A 25075-nucleotide genomic window follows, 5' to 3' on the forward strand; every position below is an offset into this window, starting at 1 on the left:
ATCACAGCAGATACATACAAGGACTCTGAAGAACAGACTTTGTGAAAGCCTTGTATTTTGTATCGCTTTTGTGGTTTTGCCTTTATTTTTGGGGGGTTTTGAGTATTGGATTGCCTCTGATATCCTGTCTGTGCCTCACTCGACCACTGCCTGTTTTTTAACTCTGCCTTTGTCGACATTTTGGATCTGTTTACTAGCGTGCTTCAATAAAACTCTTCCTGCCCTTACATGACAGAAACTGTCAATTGTCTCACAATAGTCCAATAGCTATTGGACTAATAAAACTGTTTTAACTAGTTTTATATGAAACGGTCTTGAACATTTTTAGTAAAATGTGTGAAAAATAACATGGGATTACTTACAAAAAAGCAAATTAAAAATAACAGCTGGATTAAAATCCCATCTATCTTAGGTAAATAAAGATACAAATTTCATTGTCTGGTGGTTACCTGTTTGAGAACTGCTGACTTGCACTTACGGCTGGGTACCCTGTGGTGGTACACGTTCGTTATTCTTGTGTATGGACGTTTTTATTATTTATAGCAATCTAAAATTTTGTAATATGTAATAGCAAAACTGATTTATCCTACTGAATTGAAAGGTGTTTGGCAGCTAATTAAGGAGCTGTAAATCTCATTTGTATGTAAAGTTTCCAAACTCTTTGAGTGGTTTACTCTGTTAGAAGTGCACCATTCTGTCATGTTGTTGGGTGAGCCCCCCCCCCCCCCCCCCCCCCCCCCCCCCAACATGACATGACAGCTGTGCTGCACCTATACAATGGGGATGTTCACACTGGCGTGTTGTTTTGTGTGCAGCTGTTGGCTGTATTCATGCAACTTGGTGCTCGAGAGCTCCTCATGCATTACGTGGATTTAAAACAGACAAACGATGTCCAATTAACCTTTGAGGCCCTCAAGGTAACTCTCTCCACCTAATCATGTATCAAACTGTTAGAATACACAGACACAGCACATAGATGATCAAAAATGTATTGTATTGAAATAATCATGTTTGTGTGCAATTTTTAATATTTATAAATGGGTCTGTCTCAGAAACTGGGTACTGTGGGGGTACCCCACTATACACAATCAATAAACTACACGGTTTTGAATGGTGGTGATGGTTTTAATTTGAAATAAAATGATCAAAGAAATAATACAGATAAAACTAAATATTTGATGTGAATACTCTATTCAGGAAATGACGGCTTGATCTGGGACATGATAAATGGTTGACTACATCGCATTTCCTTAAAGGTTGTAGTCCACTGAAAAGTCTACAGTTATCACTAATTGTATTTTAAGTTGTAACTTTATACACCTAAGGATTGGTGCGCTCACAGAATAATCATAACCGTTATAAAACATCATGCAAAATATTTGATCACCGTTGTAACTCCGTTTTCCACATACCCAAAACCAATACGATAGTGTGTTTTGATCTAAACGGAAAGCCTCAGGGTCAAGGTCACTACCTCACCAAAAGTAGTAACTTAAAATCACTGCGCCATATACAGTTAGGTCCATAAATATTTGGACAGAGACAACATTTTTCTAATTTTGGTTCTGTACATTACCACAATGAATTGTGAACAAAACAATTCAGATGCAGTTGAAGTTCAGACTTTCAGCTTTAATTCAGGTGGTTGAACAAAATGATTGCATAAAAATTTGAGGAACTAAAGCATTTTTTAAACACAATCCCTTCATTTCAGGGGCTCAAAAGTAATTGGACAAATTAAATAATTGTAAATAAAATGTTCATCTTTAATACTTGGTTGAAAACCCTTTGTTGGCAATGACTGCCTGAAGTCTTGAACTCATGGACATCACCAGACGCTGTGTTTCCTCCTTTTTAATGCTCTGCCAGGCCTTTACTGCAGTGGTTTTCAGGTGCTGTTTGTTTGTGGGCCTTTCTGTCTGAAGTTTAGTCTTTAACAAGTGAAATGCATGCTCAATTAGGTTGAGATCAGGTGACTGACTTGGCCATTCAAGAATATTCCACTTCTTTGCTTTAATAAACTCCTGGGTTGCTTTGGCTTTGTTTTGGGTCATTGTCCATCTGTATTATGAAACGCCGACCAATCAGTTTGGCTGGATTTGAGCACACAGTATGTCTCTGAATACCTCAGAATTCATCCGGCTGCTTCTGTCCTGTGTCACATCATCAATAAACACTACTGACCCAGTGCCACTGGCAGCCATGCATGCCCAAGCCATCACACTGCTTCCGCCGTGTTTTACAGATGATGTGGTATGCTTTGGATCATGAGCTGTACCACACCTTTGCCATACTTTTTTCTTTCCATCATTCTGGTCGAGGTTGATCTTGGTTTCATCTGTCCAAAGAATGTTCTTCCAGAACTGTGCTGGCTTTTTTAGATGTTTTTTAGCAAAGTCCAATCTAGCCTTTTTATTCTTGAGGCTTATGAGTGGCTTGCACCGTGCAGTGAACCCTCTGTATTTACTTTCATACAGTCTTCTCTTTATGGTAGATTTGGATATTGATATGCCTACCTCCTGGAGAGTGTTGTTCACTTGGTTGGCTGTTGTGAAGGAGTTTCTCTTCACCATGGAAATTATTCTGTGATCATCCACCACTGTTGTCTTCTGTGGGCGTCCAGGTCTTTTTGCATTGATGAGTTCACCAGTGCTTTCTTTCTTTCTCAGGATGTACCAAATTGTAGATTTTGCCACTCCTAATATTGTAGCAATTTCTCGGATGGTTTTTTTCTGTTTTCGCAGCTTAAGGATGGCTTGTTTCACCTGCATGGAGAGCTCATTTGACCGCATGTTTTCTTCACAGCAAAATCTTCCAAATGCAAGCACCACACCTCAAATCAACTCCAGGCCTTTTATCTGCTTAATTGAGAATGACATAACGAAGGAATTGCCCATGAAATAGCCTTTGAGTCAACTGTCCAATTACTTTTGGTCCCTTTAAAAACAAGGTGGCACATGTTAAGGAGCTGAAGCTCCTAGACCCTTCATCCAATATTAATGTGGATACCCTCAAATGAAAGCTGAAAGTCTGGACTTTATGTCCATGTCTATTATATAACTATAACTTGAATACGTTTCAGTAAACAGGTAAAAAAAAAAAATGTCGGTATCCAAATATATATGGACCTAACTGCAAAAATGTAGTTATAAATCTGCGATTGTTTTTTAAAATGAAAGCTAGGTATAGAATGTTTCTTACAGAATGTTACGATGGTAGCTGGTCTTGTATGAATTTCTGAGCTATAAAATGAGTTGTGGGCTATTTTTTACCGTAGCGTGTTTTGTGTGCGTGGAAGGACACACATTAACAATTTGCATGTGTAGAATGGAATTTTCCACTCCAACGGTTAGTTGATCCTGCTTCCATTTGCGGTCTTTGTTACACGAGTAGATCTGTTCCAGCCAGTGCTGACTTACCTGTTGTTCCCATCACTGCCTCCTTGTATTTAAAGCCCCTCTTTCACAGGTTATAGGCGAAATTGATTTGAAATTTCATATCAAGGAAAAATCACATTTATTCTATATCTCAGTAGTTCTTTGTATCAGGGATGAGTGTTTTCCGCTTTTCGGCGGATTTCCGCTTTTTCTGAGTAAAAAAACGACCTTTTTATATTATGCCAAATCCGTTGATGTTTTTTTTTTTGTTTGTTTGGTTTTTTTTATTAATTGAGGAGGGTTGGGGTATGTTCCTTCATGCTGTTCAAACTTGATTAACTCCAACGATGTTTACACATTATTTGTAATCGCCATCTTTAGTCTCGTTGAATGTGATGTAAAATTCGTGTTATCTACATTGTTATTGGTCAAAACATTGATGTCGAGACCATAATAGCCAATCAAAACAGTTTTTACAAAGATACCCACATCAGTTTTCTTTTATCGAAACTTACACATGTTTATGAGCTGCATATCAAAAATACGTTCCTCTAATCGGCATGTTTTCTCAAGATGCTGAATACTATTGACAAGCGAGATGAAGCAAAGGTACGTGGAATTGATGCTGGTAGAAAAAAAGTTTAGGAAAGCAAGAGGAGTGTGAGAGAGAGCAGAAGAGAGCTAGGTTAGAGCATGTAAAAACACAGGAGGACCTGGCTAATGAAAGAAAAAGGAAAAAAGAGAGGACTGATGAGCTTTTGGCTTTGGCCAAGAAGCTGAAGTCGTCTAAATGATGAAATGAAAATTTGTTTCAAAAATAACTGGGAACTATAAATAACTAACTTTTAACTGTAAAAAGTGTAAATAAACATTTTCCTTTTGAAGAAAACATACAAGTGATGTGGACAATAAGATGAAGACAGTCCCCCATAAAATATGCATTTGTTTGATTTAATATATTAACATTGCATATATGATAATTTGAATTATAGCTGACAGTGTTGATAACTGTATAACTTAAAAGTTTAAATAGACATTGTGAAGAAATCATAAAGTAATGTGGACATTAGGAAAAGGCCAGTCTCCATAAGATATGATTTATTTTTTTTTATTTAATTCAATATATTGAATATATGAAAATTTGAATTATTAATGGAACTGTAAATAACTGAATTTTAATGGAGATGTTTTAGAAAAACAAGCGATGTTGACTGAGTAATATAACCAGTCCCCATAAAATGTAGATATTACTTTGAATTAATGCAATACTGTTATATATTGTTCTATATAATAGTGTTTTTATTTCAATAAGTATGAAAATAGGCATCAGGTGTTTTTAATTAACTACAGCTCAGATTGCAGGAAATAAGGTGAGTGAGGTCTCATTTTGAGAGAAATTTCCCGGAGGGTCCCCCCGGACCCCCCTTATTACTTCAGGCGCCTTTGGTGCCCTCAGGACTTTTTACAGATTTTCTGCTTTTTTCATCAGGATGAGAAGATAAAGACTCTCATCCCTGTTGTATGTAATTGATCAGGATGAAAAAATGCATCGTTTTGACGGTATGCATTATTGAAAGGGTCATTTTTAACAGTATCATTGATGCTGCTTATACTTCACTGTCATTTTGTAAGCAAACAGCCCTATTTCGCCATATTAAATACCCAAAATGTATCATATATTTTAAGTGAATAATCAATTCAGTCATCATAACTTGGCATTTTTAACCCAAGCAATCAAAGAGGAAATTTTCAGTATTTTCACTCATCTGTGATGGAGGGGCTTTAATTCTTCACGATGTAGTTATTTTACATGTAATTCAATTTTACAAAAACTTTGAATTGTAATCAAAATATAATTTAACTTTAAGTTGTGAGAATGATTACATTTCAATGCAGTGTGTAAATATGCGACTTGTTCAGATGTGATAAGTAATGATATCTTCACTGTAAAAAGAAACTAGTAAAGAAACGTTTCCATGTTACGTTAGTGATGAAAAAAGCAAATAATTGAATAAATCAATGGGATATTGTGTGACAGTTTCAAACTTTTGTCTGTGTATTACTATTATGCTAATTGATAATTTAGTACAAAATAAGGGGTGTATCTGCATGACATCCTGCAGGCACAACAAAAGTTTAATAAAATGTATGATAACTGATGAACATTCGAAACTAAGGAGTAAAATTTAAAAATAATGTTTTTTTTTCTGTCCAATAATTGCATTTAAAGAAACAAATATATGTACAGAAAAAGATATTCCTTGGTTATTAAAGAGGGTTTTTAAATGCATACATGTTTCCATGTTACACGAGGCCAGATAAAGCAAGATGCTATCTTTATCCTTATTAAACATGACAAAAGAAACCTTGAGTGTTAAGTAAATGCAAAAAAAAAAAAAAAGTAAAATTAGATAATTTCTTTTTTGACCATAATATCCCAAATGAGAGACCAGTTTCTGAGACGGACCCATAAAATACACACACACACACACACACACACACACACACACACACACACACACACACAGGTGCTTGAAAGTTTGTGAACCCTTTAGAAATTTTTATATTTCTGCATAAATATGACCTAAAACATTAGATTTTCACACAAGTCCTAAAAGTAGATAAAGAGAACCCAGTTAAACAAATGAGACAAAAATATTACACTTATTTATTGAGGAAAATGATCCAATACTACATACTTTTGCCACTCACATGTATGTGAACCTTTGCTTTCAGTATCTGGTGTGACTGCAATTAAACGTTTCTGATAACTGTTGATCAGTCCTCCACACCGGCTTGGAGGAATTTTAGCCCATTCCTCTGTACAGAACAGCTTCAACTCTGGGATGTTGGTGGGTTTCCTCATATGAACTGCTCGCTTCAGGTCCTTCCACAACATTTCGATTGGATTAAGGTCAGGACTTTGACTTGGCCATCCCAAAACATTTATTCTTCTTTAACCATTCTTTGGTAGAGCAACTTGTGTGCTTAGGGTTGTTGTCTTGCTGCATGACCCACCTTCTCTTGAGATTCAGTTCATGGACAGCTGTCCTGACATTTTCCTTTAGAATTCGCTGGTATAATTCAGAATTCATTGTTCCATCGATGATGCCAAGCCATCCTGGCCCAGATGCAGCAAAACAGGCCCAAACCATGACACTACCACCACCATGTTTCACAGATAGGATAAGGTTCTGATGCTGGAATGTAGTGTTTTCCTTTCTCCAAACATAACACCTCTCATTTAAACCAGAAAGTTCTATTTTGGTCTCATCTATCCACAAAACATTTTTCCAATAGCCTTCTGTCTTGTCCACGTGATCTTTAGCAAACTGCAGACAAGCAGCAATGTTCTTTTTGGAGAGCAGTGGCTTTCTCCTTGCAACCCTGCTATGCACACCATTTGTTGTTCAGTGTTCTCCTGATGGTGGACTCATGAACATTAACATTAGCCAATGTGAGAGAGGCCTTCAGTTGCTTAGAAGTTACCCTGGGGTCCTTTGTGACCTCGCTGACTATTACACACCTTGCTCTTGGAGTAATCTTTGTTGGTCGACCACTCCTGGGGAGGGTAACAATGGTCTTGAATTTCCTCCATTTGTACACAATCTGTCTGACTGTGGATTGGTGGAGTCCAAACTCTTTAGAGATGGTTTTGTAACCTTTTCCAGCCTGATGAGCACCAACAACACTTTTTCTGAGGTCCTCAGAAATCTCCTTTGTTCGTGCCATGATGCACTTCCACAAACATGTGTTGTGAAGATCAGACTTTGATAGATCCCTGTTCTTTAAATAAAACAGGGTGCCCACTCACACCTGGTTGTCATCCCATTGATTGAAAACACCTGACTCTAATTTCACCTTCAAATTAACTGCTAATCCTAGAGGTTCACATACTTTTGCCACTCACAGATATGTAATATTGGATAAGGTTCCTCAATAAATAAATGACCAAGTATAATATTTTTGTCTCATTTGTTTAACTGGGTTCTCTTTATCTACTTTTAGGACTTGTGTGAAAATCTGATGATGTTTTAGGTCATATTTATGCAGAAATATAAATTCTAAAGGGTTCACAAACTTTCAAGCACATATATGTTGTGTATGTATATATAATATTTAAATCTAGTGTTTAGGGAAACTTTTTTTTTGTTAACTTGGTATGCAATCTTTTCCTCTGTTGCAGTATCTGGCTTCTCTTCTGCTGCATAAGAAGTTTGCAGCAGAATTTGTGGCTCATGGTGGAGTACAGAAGCTTCTGGAAATCCCAAGGCCATCCATGGCTGCTACAGGAGTCTCTCTGTGTCTCTATTACCTTGCCTATAATCAAGATGCTATGGAGAGGGTAAATGACATTTTGTCAGAGACAAAGTATTTCACTGCTGTGTACTATGTGACCATAAAGGCTGTCGTCATTTTTAATTGCTTACCCGCTGGAAGGAGTGAAGCCACTTGTTCAGCCGTATTGGTGTTAACAGTACTTGCTACATAAGTAGCTTTCTCCAGTTCCACGATAGCGAAAGCTGCTCTTCTGCTGCTTCTGTCATTTTTAGTGAAATGCTGCAGTTCATTAAGTGGATGTGACACATATACCCCTTTTCCACCAAATCAGTTCCAGGGCTGGTTCAGGGCCAGTGCTGGTGCTGGTTCACAACTCGTTCAACTTGCGAACCAGCTGAGAACCAGTTTGCTTTTCCATAGCTCAGGGTGCTAAGGGGAGCCACGTCATTATGTCACTGTATACGTCAGTTACGTCGCTGCGTTTGCATAAACCTTGGCGCGAACATAGAAGCAACAACAACACGGAGAAGAAGCAGCAGCAACAACAACAATAATAATGGATGACTGCTGCTTTACTGCATCCATGATATCTCGTCGCTTATTTAAAAATGGCGCCCTCTCGTGGTCTTGCTATTATTGTTGGTCTTAACACACACACACACACACACACACACACACACACACACACACCCCCCCCCCCCCCGGCTGACGTAAGCAGTTCTTTCCTCTGGCCCAGCAACCCTGGAACCGGTTTTTCTGGCCCAGAGCCAGTTCTTTGTCAGTGGAAACAGAAAACCCGGTTCCAAACTAAGCACTGGCCCCGAACCAGCCCTGGAACTGATTTGGTGGAAAAGGGGTAATAGTCAAAGCTTATAACCTATAATACCAATTAAGCAATAGATATTCAAATTGTTCTGAACAATTTGAATATCTATTGCTCAATTGATATTATAGGTTATAAGCTTTGACAGGGTTCCCATGGGTCATGGAATTTCTGGAATATTGTGGAATTTTAAAAAGTCTTTTCCGGACATGGAAAGTTGAGGGATTTGGGTCAAGTTATGGAATATCAAGGAAATTTGTGTGTTTAAATTTTCTTTATCATTTTGGCAAAATGGCAGTATTTTCCATGCAGTATTTCAGTAGATTTAAGCAGTGAAAAAAGAGAAAAATATTTATTTATGTACTGAAAACATCTGTGAATTACAACCCCAATTCCAAAAAAGTTGGGACAAAGTACAAATTGTAAATAAAAACGGAATGCAATGATGTGGAAGTTTCAAAATTCCATATTTTATTCAGAATAGAACATAGATGACATACCAAATGTTTAAACTGAGAAAATGTATCATTTAAAGAGAAAAATTAGGTGATTTTAAATTTCATGACAACAACATATCTCAAAAAAGTTGGGACAAGGCCATGTTTCCCCACTGTGAGACATCCCCTTTTCTCTTTACAACAGTCTGTAAACGTCTGGGGACTGAGGAGACAAGTTGCTCAAGTTTAGGGATAGGAATGTTAACCCATTCTTGTCTAATGTAGGATTCTAGTTGCTCAACTGTCTTAGGTCTTTTTTGTCGTATCTTCCATTTTATGATGCGCCAAATGTTTTCTATGGTTGAAAGATCTGGACTGCAGGCTGGCCAGTTCAGTACCCGGACCCTTCTTCTACACAGCCATGATGCTGTAATTGATGCAGTATGTGGTTTGGCATTGTCATGTTGGAAAATCCAAGGTCTTCCCTGAAAGAAACGTCGTCTGGATGGGAGCATATGTTGCTCTAGAACCTGGATATACCTTTCAGCATTGATGGTGTCTTTCCAGATGTGTAAGCTGCCCATGCCACACGCACTAATGCAACCCCATACCATCAGAGATGCAGGCTTCTGAACTGAGCACTGATAACAACTTGGGTCGTCCTTCTCCTCTTTAGTCCAAATGACACGGCGTCCCTGATTTCCATAAAGAACTTCAAATTTTGATTTGTCTGACCACAGAACAGTTTTCCACTTTGCCGCAGTCCATTTTAAATGAGCCTTGGCCCAGAGAAGACGTCTGCGCTTCTGGATCATGTTTAGATACGGCTTCATCTTTGAAGTATAGAGTTTTAGCTGGCAACGGCGGATGGCACGGTGAATTGTGTTCACAGATAATGTTCTCTGGAAATATTCCTGAGCCCATTTTGTGATTTCCAATACAGAAGCATGCCTGTATGTGATGCAGTGCCATCTAAGGGCTTGAAGATCACGGGCACCCAGTATGGTTTTCCGGCCTTGACCCTTATGCACAGAGATTCTTCCAGATTCTCTGAATCTTTTGATGATATGCACTGTAGATGATGATATGTTCAAACTCTTTGCAATTTTACACTGTCGAACTCCTTTCTGATATTGCTCCACTATTTGTCGGCGCAGAATTAGGGGGATTGGTGATCCTCTTCCCATCTTTACTTCTGAGAGCCGCTGCCACTCCCAGATGCTCTTTTTATACCCAGTCATGTTAATGACCTATTGCCAATTGACCTAATGAGTTGCAGTTTGGTCCTCCAACTGTTCATTTTTTGTACCTTTAATTTTTCCAGCCTCTTATTGCCCCTGTCCCAACTTTTTTGAGATGTGTTGCTGTCATGAAATTTCAAAATGTCTCACTTTCGACATTTGATATGTTGTCTATGTTCTATTGTGAATACAATATCAGTTTTTGAGATTTGTAAATTATTGCATTCCGTTTTTATTTACAATTTGCACTTTGTCCCAACTTTTTTGGAATCGGGGTTGTACTAAATAAATCTCATAACTTGATGGGTTTAAAATATCGTGACTGGTTTTTGTCTGCTCAGCATAAAGGTGGCTTGTTTTTCAGTTCCAGGTCATAGAAATTCAGTATTTTAGTCAGTGGAAAGTTCAGGAAAAGACAGAGAACTTGATGTTGGAGTGGGAACCCTGTGTCCACTTTCCATGATCGTCCCTACTTCTTTGTCTTTTTTAAACTAAATTTAATTTCAGTTCTTATTTGTATTGTTGTACTTGTTTTTATTTGCATCACTTTATGTTTACAGTCTGATTTTTGCACTTTGAGCTTTAATATAATTTGATTAATCCTTTTGGAATGACCTTAATTATCATGTATTTAACTCTGTGAAGAAATTATACAAAATCTGGACGTTACCTACATAGAAAGACTTGGTCATAGTCTGTAATTTTTTGCATAAACTGATTAATTTACTGTGGTCATAATTACTCTTGCAGGTGTGTATGCTACCCCACTCGCTTTTAGCAGAGGTGGTGAGTTACACTCTGTGGCTGTTGGAGTGTTCTCATGCTTCTGGCTGCTGTCATGCCACCATGTTCTTCTCCATTTGTTTCTCATTCCGAGCTGTGCTTGAGCTCTTTGACAACCAGGATGGCCTGAGACGCCTTGTCAACCTGGTATGTATACAAACACAAAGTGGTTGGTTGAACCAGAAAATAAGCTGTCCCTATTCACTTTTATAGCTCTTGCTTTTCAGGGTCTGCCATTGTCTGAAAATACAGTGGAGAATATCTGGTGATCCAGCGTAACCTAGTGGCTACAAAATACCCCTAATGTGCCGTGTTCTTTGGTTTCCTCATTGAGGAAAATATTGAGCTAAGAATGCGACACCCTCTCAGCTTTCTGCCTTTTTTTTTTTTAAACAAGTATAATGAACAGAGGGCGGCATGGTGGTGTAGTGGTTACCACTGTCGCCTCACAGCAAGAAGGTCCTGGTTCGAGCCCTGTGGCCGGCGAGGGCCTTTCTGTGCGGAGTTTGCATGTTCTCCCCGTGTCCGCGTGGGTTTCCTCCGGGTGCTCCGGTTTCCCCCACAGTCCAAAGACATGCAGGTTAGGTTAACTGGTGACTCTAAATTGACCGTAGGTGTGAATGTGAGTGTGAATGGTTGTCTGTGTCTATGTGTCAGCCCTGTGATAACCTGGCGACTTGTCCAGGGTGTACCCCGCCTTTCGCCCGGAGTCAGCTGGGATAGGCTCCAGCTTGCCTGCGACCCTGTAGAACAGGATAAAGCTGCTAGAGATGAGATTTTCATAGTCACATATTTGATTTATTGTTAGCATGGTTACTTTATTGCCCTTAGGTTTGTAAAGGACCTATAATTGTGTAGATATCAAGTTAACTAACGTATATGTGATAGATTATGAGTAGAGTGATGAACAGACCATGGTAACGTAGTATATGAAATTGTTTTAGTTCCATCACTTCAAGATTTATTTATTTATTTGTCATATACACAATAACAGACACAGCGGTTTATTATTGGGTAATGAAATTCTTATTTTGCAACTGCCCGACCAAACTACGCTTACCAAAATAAAATTATATATATATATATATATATATATATATATATATATATATGAAATATAAAGTGCATATGGAATGCAAAATATAAAGGTAGAGTGAAAAATGAAGATAACATTAAAAAAAGGATAGGCAAACAATGTGCAAACATGGAGGTAGATATACTGTGCCATGTCTTTAAAAAAAAAAATATATATATATATATATATATATATATATATATATATATATATATATATATATATATATATATATATGCATGCATAGGACTATGTGTAACACTATTATAGGGAACAGTCTCTCAAATTTCCAGTGTAGGGAATAGTTAATCGGGACCATTCTGAGCACAGTCATAGTCTTATTGTTCAACAGCCTAAGCATGTTGCATCCCTGCTGTGAAAGTGTTTTCAAATCACTGCCTGAATGGAACACGTTGATTGTCATGCAACCCCAAATTAAAAAATAAATAAATAAAAAGTTGGGATATGTTGAAATTAAAACTTGAAACAATGATTTGTAAATAATCTTTGACCTGTATTCCACTCAAAACAATACAACAGCACATTATTTGATGTTCTATAGAATAGAATGCCTTTTCTTGTCATTGCACAACTGTACAATGAAATTTCAGTGCAACTCCCCAAGTGGTACATCCAATAGAAAAATAAGTGTAATATAAAAACAGCACACCATTTTATATTTTAAAAAAGGCTAATATAAAATATAAAACAGCAGATATCGACATAAAATAAGTTAATAAATAGATGAGCGAGTGTATCGCACAATCCAGAATATATTGCACATACTTCAACTCAGAGTTGAGTTGTTTTATGGCACTTGGATAAAATGGCACTTGTATCATGATTTTTTTTTTTTCCCCAAAAAAATAAACACTTTCAATCTTGATTCTTGCATCACATTTCAAAAAAAGTTGACAGTAAAGCATTTACCATTTTGTCATGTTGCCATTCCTCCTCACAACATTTAATAGATGTTTAGGAACTGAAGACAGCAAGTGATGTATTGTTATTTTGTTCCATTCTACCTGCAAACAGGTCTGGCGGTGTACAAGAATACAAGCTCCTCATTGTCATATTTTTCATTTCAAAATTCACCACACATTCTCTATTGGGAACAGAGGAGACAGGCGCCCTCTTCTTCCACAGCCATATCTTTGTAACATGGACAGAATGTGTGTGCCCCCCCCCCCCCCCCCCCCCCCCCCCCATTGTCTTGTTGAATATTCCTGGAAAAGATGTTGTCTTGAAGGCAGCATATACAGTATGTTGCTCCAAAATTTCGGTGTACTTTTTCTACATTAATGCTGGCATCACCTGAGTATAAGGTACCCTTGACACAACCCTAGACCATGATGGACCCTAGCTTTTGGACTTGTTGCTTGTACTAATCTGGATGGTCTTTTTTTTTTTGGTCTTTGGTCCAGAGCACACGGTGTCCATTTCTTAGAAAAGACCTGAAGTACTGTTCCATCTGATCATAATACATGTTTCCACTGTGTCATGGTCCATTCCAGAGAAGTCAACAGCGTTTCTGGGCACAGTTAATATAAGGCTTCTTTTTGCACAGTAAAGTTTTAACTGGCATTTGCAGATGTAACTCGATATTGTAGTGATTGACACAGGTTTGTCAAAGCAATCTTGAGCCCATGTGAATATATCTGCCATCAATGAATGACTGTTCTTGATGCAGTGTCATCTGAGGGAATGGAGATCATTGCATTTGAGGGATCGTGCAATCTTGGGCTTGCACCCTTGACACGTTGAAATTTCTTGTGCCCTTTATGCACCAAAATTCCTCCAGGTTCCTTGAATCATTGAACGTTTTCTGCACCGTAGAGGGTGAAATATCCGAATCCCTTCCTATCAGTCTTTGAGGAACGTTGTTTTTAAACATTTCAATGACTTTTCTTACACGTTTGTTGACAGACTGAAAAGTCTCAGCCCATCTTTGCTTCTCAAAGACTAAGCCTTTCCTGATACTGATTTTGTACAAAATCATGATTTACAATCGCCTGTTGACATCACCTGTTTCAAATCACGTCATTATTTAATTGGTTTACCTTGTTACTAGCCCTAAATTGGCCCATCCCAACTTTTTTGGAATGTCACGTAGGCCTGAAATGCAGGAATGGATGCAGTGGTGATGAGAGCGAGTACAGGACGGTGGTCGACAACTTTGTCACGTGGAGCAGGAAGAACCACCTACAGCTCAGCGTGACAAAGATGAAAGAACTGGTGGTTGATCTGAAGAGAATCAGGGCTCCGGTGAACCCTGTTAACATCCAAGGGGTCAGTGTGGACGTGGTGGAGGAATACAAGTACCTGGGGGTGTACTTGGATAATAAACTGGACTGGTCCAAAAACATGGGCACTGTATACAAAAAGGGCCAGAGCCGTCTCTATTTTCTGAGACGGCTGAGGTCCTTCAACATCTGCCGAACGATGCTGCGGATGTTCTATGAGTCTGTGGTGGCCAGCGCCATCCTGTACGCTGTTGTCTGTTGGGGCAGCGGCTTGAAGGTGAAGGACACTAACAGGCTCAATAAGATCATCAGGAAGGCCGGCCATGTCGTAGGCGTGGAACTGGACTCTCTGACAGTGGTGTTCGAGAAGAGGACACTGTCCAAAATAAAAGCAATCTTAGACTGTCCTTCCCACCCTCTACATGAGGAGCTGATCAGCCACAGGAGCATGTTCAGTAAACAGCTGATTCTTCCACGCTGCACAACTGAGAGAGACAGGAAATCATTCCTACCTGTTGCAGTCAAGCTGCACAATGCCACTGTATAACTGTGGTACAGTCTTACCATGTATACTGTATCCTTAACTCGGGTGCAGTATATGTATATAAAATCACTTCATTTTGCTTTTACTTAAGTTATTGAACTTTTTATTTAAATTTATTTTTATTCTTTTTTTTCAGACGATTTTATCTTCTATTTTTAGACATGTTCACTACTACTTTGATTCAGGAGCTTGGTAGCAAATTTGAATTTCCCTCCGGGGATTAATAAAGTAATTCTGATTTTAATAAATGAAATGAAGTTGACCAGACAGAACATAAATTATCTTGGGTTCATACTGTCTGCAATGAAATACAAGTCAAAGTAAATTTAGGCATCACTGCTTTCTTTATTTGCATTTTCCATACTGTAATTTGGGGTTGTTGTATTTGAAAACTTGCATGATATTGTTCTTGTTGTGGTTCTTATGGAAAGTTATCATGTGTGCATGCAGATAAGTACTCTGGAGATCTTGAATCCAGAGGATCAGGGGGCACTGCTGAGTGATGATGAGATCTTCTCCAGCAGGCAGACAGCCAAACACACGTGCATGGCTCTGCGCCGGTACTTTGAAGCCCACCTGGCTATTAAAGTGGAACAAGTAAAACAGAGTCTGCAGCGCACAGAAGGAGGAGCACCGATCCATCCCCAGCCTTACTACAAGGTATAGTCTACAGTAACTATACACCAGTAGACCTTTCACAAGGTATATTCTAACATGCAGGAACTTTTGCCTGATTTTTATATGCATACCTACAAACATACATTACTGTGTCTGGTTTATGCTTTTTATAAGGTGCACATAGCCATTGGCTTCATTTAAAATTCTCAAAAGCATGTGTCCTTAATTACAAAATAATAGTAAATATACTATAGTTTTTTTTTTTTTTTTTTGTGTGTGTGTGTGTGTGTGTGTGTGTGTGTGTGTGTGTTTTTTAGCCTTGCTCCTACACTCATGATCAGGTGGTTGAAATGATGGAATTTCTCATTGAGCATGGGCCGGTGCGTTTGTACTGGGAACCTGCCGAGGTCTTCCACAAACTGTCTTGTGTGCAGCTCCTACTGCAGCTCATCTCCATTGCCTGTGACTGGAGAACATACTACGGCAGGTAAGATGAACGATGGGGAATTTAGAAACGCTGATAACATGACCTAAATCTGTTGATGAATGCTAAGTTTTTAAAACTTAAAACGGGTCTTATGATTGCTTTGGAACCAATCACTTCTTCCAATAGTAGTTTTAAATTGGTAATTAATGGCACTGTCATTAAACTTTCATCCACTGTTCATAACCTCGGTGTTACTAGATTTTCTATTGATCTATATCTAGAGTCAATCTGTTGGTCCTATAACTTCTAGATCTTCTTATGTTTTGGCAAACAGAGATGCTTAGTTATCTGAGCCCCTTGCAGCTTTAACCAATTCTTTTCTCATTCATGTTTGTCTGCATTTTAGACTTGCATTTACCTTGCTTCACGGAGTCATTATTGGAATTAGACAAAATGGTCGACAGTGCATGACTGACCCGTGGTAATAGTGTGCTGTGATTTGGTCAACATGCGTTACTTTCATCGGAAGTCAGCAACATTGTTTAGTACTCGTTAGGGCACACTTTCTTTCTGTGACAGATCGTATATAACGGGCACTTGGAAAGTTCTGGAAAACAATGAGCAGGGCGCATATAAATTTGGGCATGGCATTGGTATTTGAGGGCAGGGAGTAAGCTCTGAAGGGCAGGGTGTGGCGCCTTGATAGAATAAACTGGCTGGAACACGGAGTATATTTGACGCAATACATTTGATGTTTGCCAAATAATTTAATAAGAATAGGAGACAAAATGAAATAATTGCTACAAGAAAAGATTTTAATATCTGCTCAGCTTTGTTTTACTGAGTGAGAAAGGAGTTGACGCATGGATGAATTGCACTTAAGCAGAGATGTGTGTCAAAAACATATATTTACACACAGTATACAGAGGCCCCTTGCTTTTTCCCAATGCAACATTTTTGAACTCAGACAAAACCCAAAAATTAAACGCAGATCACAGCAAGTGCCCTGATGTGCCCTCTGCATATTTAAATTAAAAATACAATTTATCCACATTTAAAAGTTATGATCTTGCTAAAAATTGGCTTACCTGGCCGCAACCATTTGCACTGAAACCGGATCGCACGATCCGTGATGTTAACGGCACCCTAGAACGCCGTTTATCTTTGTGACACGGAGCCATCAAATAAAGGCTTCTAATTTAAAAAAACAAGATTGCAGGGCGTCACTTCTTTCTCACTGTGTGTGTGCACGTTTTCATTGCTTCAGATGGGTTAAATGCATACTTGCCAACCCCCAGAGAATGAAAAGCAGTAGATCAGATTGCACAGCGCAATCATGTCCTCCTAGGGGTATCCAGGGGCATGTTCCATAGGAAATTTTTTTTTTTTTTGGCTTGGGGGGGATGTGATATGGCACTCAGAATGGTGCGTTCTCCTGCATTCTGAGTGCCATATTTGAAGAGAATTGATCGGGAAATTGAACCGCTGTACTTCACAAAATGCATGCTTCTCACCTTTGGAGCTTTGATGCATGGATGATCTGACGACCAAGTCGTCTTGAATCTTGTCATCGTGAATTCACACCCCCTCCCCAAGACCTGCAGGTCTTTTGAACTGTGGGGGAAACCGGAGCACCCAGAGGAAACCCACACAGACAGCGGGAGAACATGCAAACTCTCACAAAGGCCCCCATCGGCCGCTGGGCTCAAACCCAGAACCTTCTTGCTGTGAGGCGACAGTGCTAACCACTACACCAAAGTGCTGCCCCAGTGAAGCAGCTTTAAGACTTTGAGGGATAAATTAGCTCATGTTTAATTTATCCCCAATGAGCAAGCCTGTGGTGATGGTGGCAAGGAAAAACTCCTTCAGGCAACATGAGAAAGAAACCTCGAGAGGAGCCAGACTCAAAAGGGAACCCATCCTCATTTAGGTGATAGCGTGATTTTATAAATAACTTGTTTCTATAACTGTGTGCTATATAGTCACAAAGTATAAATGGGAAACCAGGAAAACCATTATAGTTTTAACATGAAATCTGTTTTGTTGACGACGTTATAAACAGTTCATGACAATTGCAATACTAAAGTTAGCAAGTCCGCTTGTTGTAACGTGAGCTCATTGCCGATTGGTTAGAACCATAACGAGAACCAATAGAATGGTGCGATAGTGCAATTAAAATTTAAATTCAACATCATTATTGTGCCATTCCACTGTCTCTTGGCTTTACTTAACGTGACCATTTGACACACACCAACACGCACATATATCCTCTGTGCTGAAAAACAGCTGAAGTGAGGTCAGAAGAGTAAACCCAACGGTGTTCGCTGAAATTTTTTTTTTGGTAAAGCAGTAGTTTTTAGAACTAAAACCGGTAAGTCGTATTCACCTGTCAAAAGTGGTAGACTACCACGTGAATTGATAGAGTCGGCAAGTATGTAAACACAGAGAAAAAAACTTCACTGTGCTGTAATATACAGTGGGGGAAATAATTATTTGATCCCCTGCTGATTTTGTAAGTTTGCCCAGTTACAAAGAAATGAGCGGTCTAATTTTTATGGTACTTTTATTTTAGCAGGTAGAGACAGAATATCAACAAAGTACAGAAAAAACACACGGATTTATAACCTTTTATATTTGATTGAGTGAAAATAAGTATTTGGTCCCCAAGCAAAACGTGACTTAGTACTTGGTGGAGAAACCCTTGTTGGCAAGCACAGAAGTTGGAAGTTTCTTGTAGTTGCTCACCAGGTTTGCACACATCTCAGGAGGGATTTTGGTCCACTCCTCTTTACAGATCCTCTCCAAATTCTGAAAGTTTCAAGGCTGTTGCTTGGCAGCTTGAAGTTTCAGCTCCCTGCACAAATTTTCTATCGGATTAAGGTCTGGAGACTGGCTAGGCCACTCCATGACCTTAATGTGCTTCTTCTTGAGCCACTCCTTTGTTGCTTTGGCTGTATGTTTTGGGTCGGTGTCATGCTGGAAGACCCATCCATGACCTATCTTCAGTGCTCTGACTGAGGGAAGGAGGTTCTCTTCTAAGATCTTACGGTACATGGCCCTGTCCATCAGCCCCTTGATGCAGTGAAGTCGTCCTGTACCCTTAGCAGAGAAACAGCCCTAAGCATAATGTTTCCACCTCTGTGCTTGACGGTGAGGATGGTGTTCTTGGGATTGTATTCAGCATTTCTCTCCCTCCAAACACAAGTTGGGTTGATGCTAAAGCATTCCGTTTTGGTCTCATCTGACCACATCACCTTTTCCCAAGCCTTCTCTGAATCATTTTGGTGCTCACTGATAAACTTCAGACAGGCCTGTACATGTGCCTTCTTGAGCAGGGGGACCTTGCAGACACTGCAGGATTTCAGTCCATTACGGCATAGTATGTTACCAATGACTTTCTTGGCGACTATGGTCCCGGCTGCCTTGAGATCTTTAACAAGCTCCTCCCATGTAGTTCTGGGCTGATCCCTCACCCTTCTCATGATCATCCTTACCCCACGAGGCAAGATCTTGCATGAAGCTCCAGACCGAGGGTGATTGATGGTCATTTTGTATTTCTTCTGTTTTCTAATAATTGCACCAACAGTTGTCTCCTTCTCACCAAGGTTCTTGCTGATGGTCTTGTAGCCCATTCCAGCCTTGTGCAGGTCTACAATCTTGTCCCTGATGTCCTTTGAAAGTTCTTTGGTCTTGCCCATGGTGGTGGAGAGGTTGGAAGAGGTTGATTTCTGTTGACGGGTGTCTTTTATAACCAGAAGTAGAAATTAGGAGTACTTTTCTTAAAGTGACAGACTAATCTGTGTGCCTCATGGGCACATACAGTAATTGGTCTGTAGGAGCCAGAATTCTTGCTGGTTTGTAGGGGATCAAATACTTTTCATTCGATCAAATGCAAATGAATTTATGACCTTTTTATATAATGTTTTTTTTCTGGACTTTTTTGTTGATATTCTGTCTCTATCTGCTAAAATAAAAGTACCATAAAAATTCTAGACCCCTCCTTTCTTTGTAACTGGGCAAATTTACAAAATCGGAAGGGGATCAAATAATTATTTTCCCCGCTGTATATGTGACAAAGGCTTCTAATTCTAAAGGTCTAATCAGAAATTTTCTGTAACTGTGATTTTTACTGGCCACAAAATATGCAAATCATCAGGCTTCACTTTTATGAAGTTTCAATCTCACTTGGCTAGAAAATGCTTGCGCAGTTCTAATACATACTAGTAAACAATCCTGTTGCCATAGCAACATGATTCTTGCTGTCTAAAAAGATTACTTTTCTCAGTGAATAAAAACAAACAAAAGCAGGTCATATCAAATGATCAATGAAGGGCTTATTTTTACACCCAAGTGCTTGACACAGGGTTGTTTACAACTATCTAGAAGTGACGTGTCCATGAGCTCCGATAGCCTCAGTAAGTCACGTAGCACGTAGGTGACGTCACGATTTGTCGTCCGAGTGCGATATTTGAGAGAGTAAAATGGCAGCACCCAGGGACACTGTTTTTCTTTTAAAATAAAATCTGTACACAGGATACAGGTACAAATATGAACATGTCTTGTATGGATATTATCTGTCAGTATAAAGGAGTCTATTTTTGGCTTTACAGAATTTCAGCATTTTACCGACTGTGTCTTTTGTGGTTGGTAATTAGTTACTACTGTTTCCTAATTTAAAATAATTAAGTAATAACATCAGTTAATTACATTTTTGAATGGCAGTTTAAATACTAATTAAATTGTCGTGTCTGCTGATTGTTTCAGTAACTGACCTACTAGTTTTTGCTCATCCTGTGTAATATTAATGAGGTGTGATCAGAAAGTTCATGGTCATGCGTAGGCAGCAGAAGTGAACTTTTTTTGAGAGTCAGTATGCCACATGACGTTGCACTGTCCAAATCAGGATCTATGTTACACACGTTTTTGTGATGTGCGCACGTGCATTTGTGATTTTACTATGGACCTCAAACTTGAGAAGAGCGCAAACATCAAATGCTGTCAGACTCAGGAAGTCCGCAATGGAGACCTTTGAAATGCTTCACGAGCACAACCCTTGAAAATGTCCAAGAAATTGAGCACATTGTGCATTAGGATTGTCTGAACGCTCCTCAACCTCCAGGAATGTTCTGCCCCATTTGAAATGTGAATGCCACCCAAAACGCCTCGCCCAGCTCATTGCCGTAGGCTTGCTGAAGCATTTCGGATGGCTTTGTTGCTTATTCTGAGTTTGAGTTCCATAGTAAAATTGCGAATGCGCACATGCATGTTGCTACAAAAACGCGTGTAACACGGGTCATGTTTGACAGTGTCACGTCATGCGGTATACTGACTCGTGAAAGTTACGGTTTGCTCCTGCTGCGCGCGTATGACCATGCCGCGCTTTGTTTGTTCACAGTAGGAGCGGTCTCAGGATTTTTGGATCTCTCCTCAAATACTGTTGCTTTTATGTCTTCAAATTTAAATGTAGATATTTTATTTTATAGGAGTGACACAGTGCGGTATGCACTGGACATCCTCAGCATTCTGACTGTTATCCCAAAAACGCAGCTCCTGTTGGCTGAAAACGTGGCTGTGCTGGATGAAGGCGGGTCTACCATCTCCACAGTAGGTGAGGGATTTTTGAATAATGAGGAGATTGTGATATTTTTCGTGTTCCAGGTAGGCATTGAAAATTATAGATTGATTAATAGAACTGCCATCACTTTACCTATTCTCTCTAATGTAGTATTTCGGTGACGTAAGGAATGTCGTCGTCATTTTATTTTGGTGAATAGAAGACAAATGTTCAACAGCGCTTATTCCCGAGTAGCAAATTGGAATTAGTTTTGTTTTATGCAAACTTGTTTTAGTTATATTGGTTGTAATTGCTTGCTAATCTATTTAAGGCATGAGCATCGTCCTGGTGGTAGCCGAGGGTGAGGTGTTTGTGAACGATGCCGAGATCCAGAAGTCAGCTCTGCAGGTGGTGATTAACTGCGTATGCGCTCCTGACAAGCGCATCTCCAGCATTGGCAAATTCATCTCGGGAGCACCGCGACGACGTCTTCCACAAAGTCACCGCACCAGTGAAAGTGTCCTGGCCAAAATGTGGAATGTGGTCCAGGCCAATAATGGCATCAAAGTCTTGCTCTCGCTGCTCACAATCAAAATGCCCATAACGGATGCTGACCAAATCCGTGCATTAGCATGCAAAGCATTAGTGGGTTTAGCACGAAGCACCACAGTGCGACAGATTATCAGCAAGTTGCCGCTGTTCAGCAGTGGGCAGATCCAGCAGTTAATGAAAGAGCCTGTACTTCAGGATAAACGCAATGACCATGTACGTTTTTGCAAGTTTGCTGCCGAGCTAATCGAGCAAGTATCTGGAAAGCCGCTGCTAATTGGCACGGATGTTTCACTAGCACGGTTGCAGCGTGCCAACGTTGTAGCGCAAACGCGCATCACTTTCCCTGAGAAGGAGTTGCTTCTGCTTATTCGGAATCATCTGTTGTCGAAAGGTCTTGCCAATACCGCATCAATACTAACCAAAGAGGCTGACCTGCCTATGGGCATCCATTCTCATTCTCATGCTCATACCAGCGTAGCACCATTTTCACAAACTGTCTCCACGCCCCCCACACCACCTGCCATCCCACGGACTCCACGCCTCGCCAATGGTGTGGCAGCACGGCTAGGAGGCCATGCCTCTCATGTGCCAGCTCCATCTATTCACGTACAGCCTCGCCCATCTACCTCACAGCCCCAAACCCCAGCCCCAGCCGCATCATCTCACCACAGCACTGGCTCTCCTCTTGTTGGCCGAATCGTATTCTCGAGGGAACGGCCGTCTACCTGTGTCGCAGGACTGAAGAAACCACGAGTGTTGAGACAAAAATCAGACCATGGCGCATTTAGCCAGAGTCCAGCCATGAAGAAACAGTTGGACCGCCATCTTCCTTCACCTCCAGCTCTTGATAGGTCTGGTGCTACACTTTTTGATTATAAACAACTTGCTAATTTTTTTTTCTTTTTTTCAAAAGCGTAATGAAAACCTGATAAAAAGAGTAGTAATAGACAAGACAGGATGACTTTATCACACGTACACTAATAGTTAAGTCTAATACGCTAAACTGTTGCATACTTGCAGCTTAAATTTGATCATTCTCTGCATGGGCACTTTGCAAGTCTTGATGTGTGTATCCAACAGAAAACCTATTGAGGTTTATTTCTTTAAAGCTGACAAAAATAACGCAATTTGATGTTATTGCATTGTTTGTGAAAATCCACCAACAGCTTCCACCAAATACAAGAGTTTGTCATCTACTGTTTGTATAGTCTTAAAATCATATCAAGCCTACCTACCTGCTATTAAAATACTAATGAAGAGCACAAAATTGTCAAATGGCTTATGTATGGAATCATGCAGTGACCAAAAAGTGTTCAAAATCAAAACTCTTATCATAAGATTCTTCAGGTTGTGTGGTGGTGTGTGTAATATTTTGGGTTTTTCTTTTGTTGTTTTTTTTTAAAAAAAAAATATACTCTTAGCACGAGGCACTCAGTCATGAGACATGTCTTGTGTTTACATTATTCTTTTTGTAGTATTATAACCGAGTATCTGCGAGAGCAGCACGCCCGTTGTAAGAACCCGGTCACCACGTGCCCCCCATTCAGTCTCTTCATGCCTCACCAGTGTCCAGAGCCAAAGCAGAGGTGCCAGGCGCCCACAAACTTTACTGCACGTCACACACGCAGAGTTGCCTATCCAAAATATGGAGGGGTGGATGGAGGCTGTTTCGACAGGCATCTCATTTTCAGCAGGTACTTTTAATAACTTTTAAAGCATGTTTTACATACAATAGTTTTACTGGCAATTACTTCAAGGAATGTGGTGTGTAGTGTCTGTGTATTTGTATAGTGTTTTTATAATGTGACTAAGAACATGCATACTACTTGTAAATAATTTAATGATTTGTTTTTTTGTTTTTTTTTGTGTGCACGCGCATGTGTTTATTAAGGTTCAGACCAATCTCAGTGTTTAGGGAAGCAGAGGAAGATGAGAGCAGTTTCATGTGTTGTGCATTCTCAGCACGGGAGCGTTTCCTCATGTTAGGCACATGCACTGGGCAGCTCAAGCTTTACAACGTGTTCAGTGGACAAGAGGAAGCCAGCTACAGCTGCCATAGTTCAGCCATCACACACCTTGAGCCATCCAGGGTATGTGCACACATGCCGTCAGGTTTGCTTGGATAATGTGCCTTTGTGCCATGCAACCAAAGACTATTGTAGTGGATGATTTGATTAAGAAAGTTAAGTTAGAAATTGAATATAATTTTAAATTAACATATTTAACTTTGTGTCCAATCTTTTGACTGGTACTAGAAATGGTTAAGAATTTTTCTCTTGCAGGATGGGTCTTTATTGTTGACATCTGCTTCATGGAGTTATCCTCTGTCTGCACTCTGGGGAATGAAATCTGTCTTCATAATGAAGTGAGTCGAACAAACAACTCGAAACAAACTCGCTGTACATGCCATCTGTAACCACACCACTCAAGACACTTTTTTTTTGGTTATCACTGATGTTTGCCAGCGAGTTTTGTTTTTGTTTTCTCCCCTCCTCTTTCTTTCCTTTTTTGTAGGCATTCCTTTTTAGATGATCATTATGTGGAATTCAGTAAGCTCTCCCAGGACAGAGTAATAGGAACAAAGGAACACATTGCCCATGTAAGAAAATTACATATTCCATATACAAATTTCGAAAATGAAAATCTGGAGAGTTAATCTTTGAAATAGAAGGCCAAAAGAAGCTATCGTCTTTTGTCTACTTATTGGAAGCTACAATAGACATACAAAGCAGATTCATGTACTCCATGATTTAAATGCTCAAAACCAGGTTTCTTTATTCCCTTGCTCTGTTTTGTTTCATCACTTTTTTTTTTTTCCCCCCAATGACACAGATTTATGACATTCAAACTGGGCAGAAGACCCTGACCTTAAACAACCCTGACTTGGCCAACAACTACAAGCGGAACTGCGCCACCTTCAATCCGACTGATGACCTTGTGTTAAATGATGGGGTTATGTGGGATGTGCGTTCAGCACAGGCCATCCACAAGTTTGATAAATTCAACATGAATATTAGTGGTGTTTTCCACCCCAACGGCCTTGAAGTCATCGTCAACACCGAGATTGTGTCCTTTCAGCTTTTGTTCTACTTTACAACACCGTTTTATATATCAAATGAG

At 39.6% G+C, this 25075-nt stretch overlaps 1 protein-coding gene across 3 annotated transcripts in view; it reads left to right on the forward strand.

The window, feature by feature from the left end:
* LOC132893011 (DDB1- and CUL4-associated factor 1) overlaps positions 1 to 25075 on the forward strand; it is a 111273-nt gene that overhangs the window by 79067 nt on the left and 7131 nt on the right. For all 3 annotated transcript variants that reach the window (XM_060931700.1, XM_060931699.1, XM_060931701.1), the window contains 12 exons: positions 816 to 917; positions 7564 to 7722; positions 10910 to 11089; positions 15255 to 15464; positions 15740 to 15909; positions 21333 to 21457; positions 21735 to 22806; positions 23431 to 23649; positions 23847 to 24045; positions 24238 to 24320; positions 24470 to 24554; positions 24788 to 25021. In XM_060931700.1, the coding sequence (XP_060787683.1) occupies positions 816 to 917; positions 7564 to 7722; positions 10910 to 11089; positions 15255 to 15464; positions 15740 to 15909; positions 21333 to 21457; positions 21735 to 22806; positions 23431 to 23649; positions 23847 to 24045; positions 24238 to 24320; positions 24470 to 24554; positions 24788 to 25021 (2838 nt within the window). The remainder of the gene's footprint in view (positions 1 to 815; positions 918 to 7563; positions 7723 to 10909; positions 11090 to 15254; positions 15465 to 15739; positions 15910 to 21332; positions 21458 to 21734; positions 22807 to 23430; positions 23650 to 23846; positions 24046 to 24237; positions 24321 to 24469; positions 24555 to 24787; positions 25022 to 25075) is intronic.

The sequence above is a fragment of the Neoarius graeffei genome, chromosome 10 (assembly GCF_027579695.1).
Source record: "Neoarius graeffei isolate fNeoGra1 chromosome 10, fNeoGra1.pri, whole genome shotgun sequence".
NCBI lineage: Eukaryota > Metazoa > Chordata > Actinopteri > Siluriformes > Ariidae > Neoarius > Neoarius graeffei.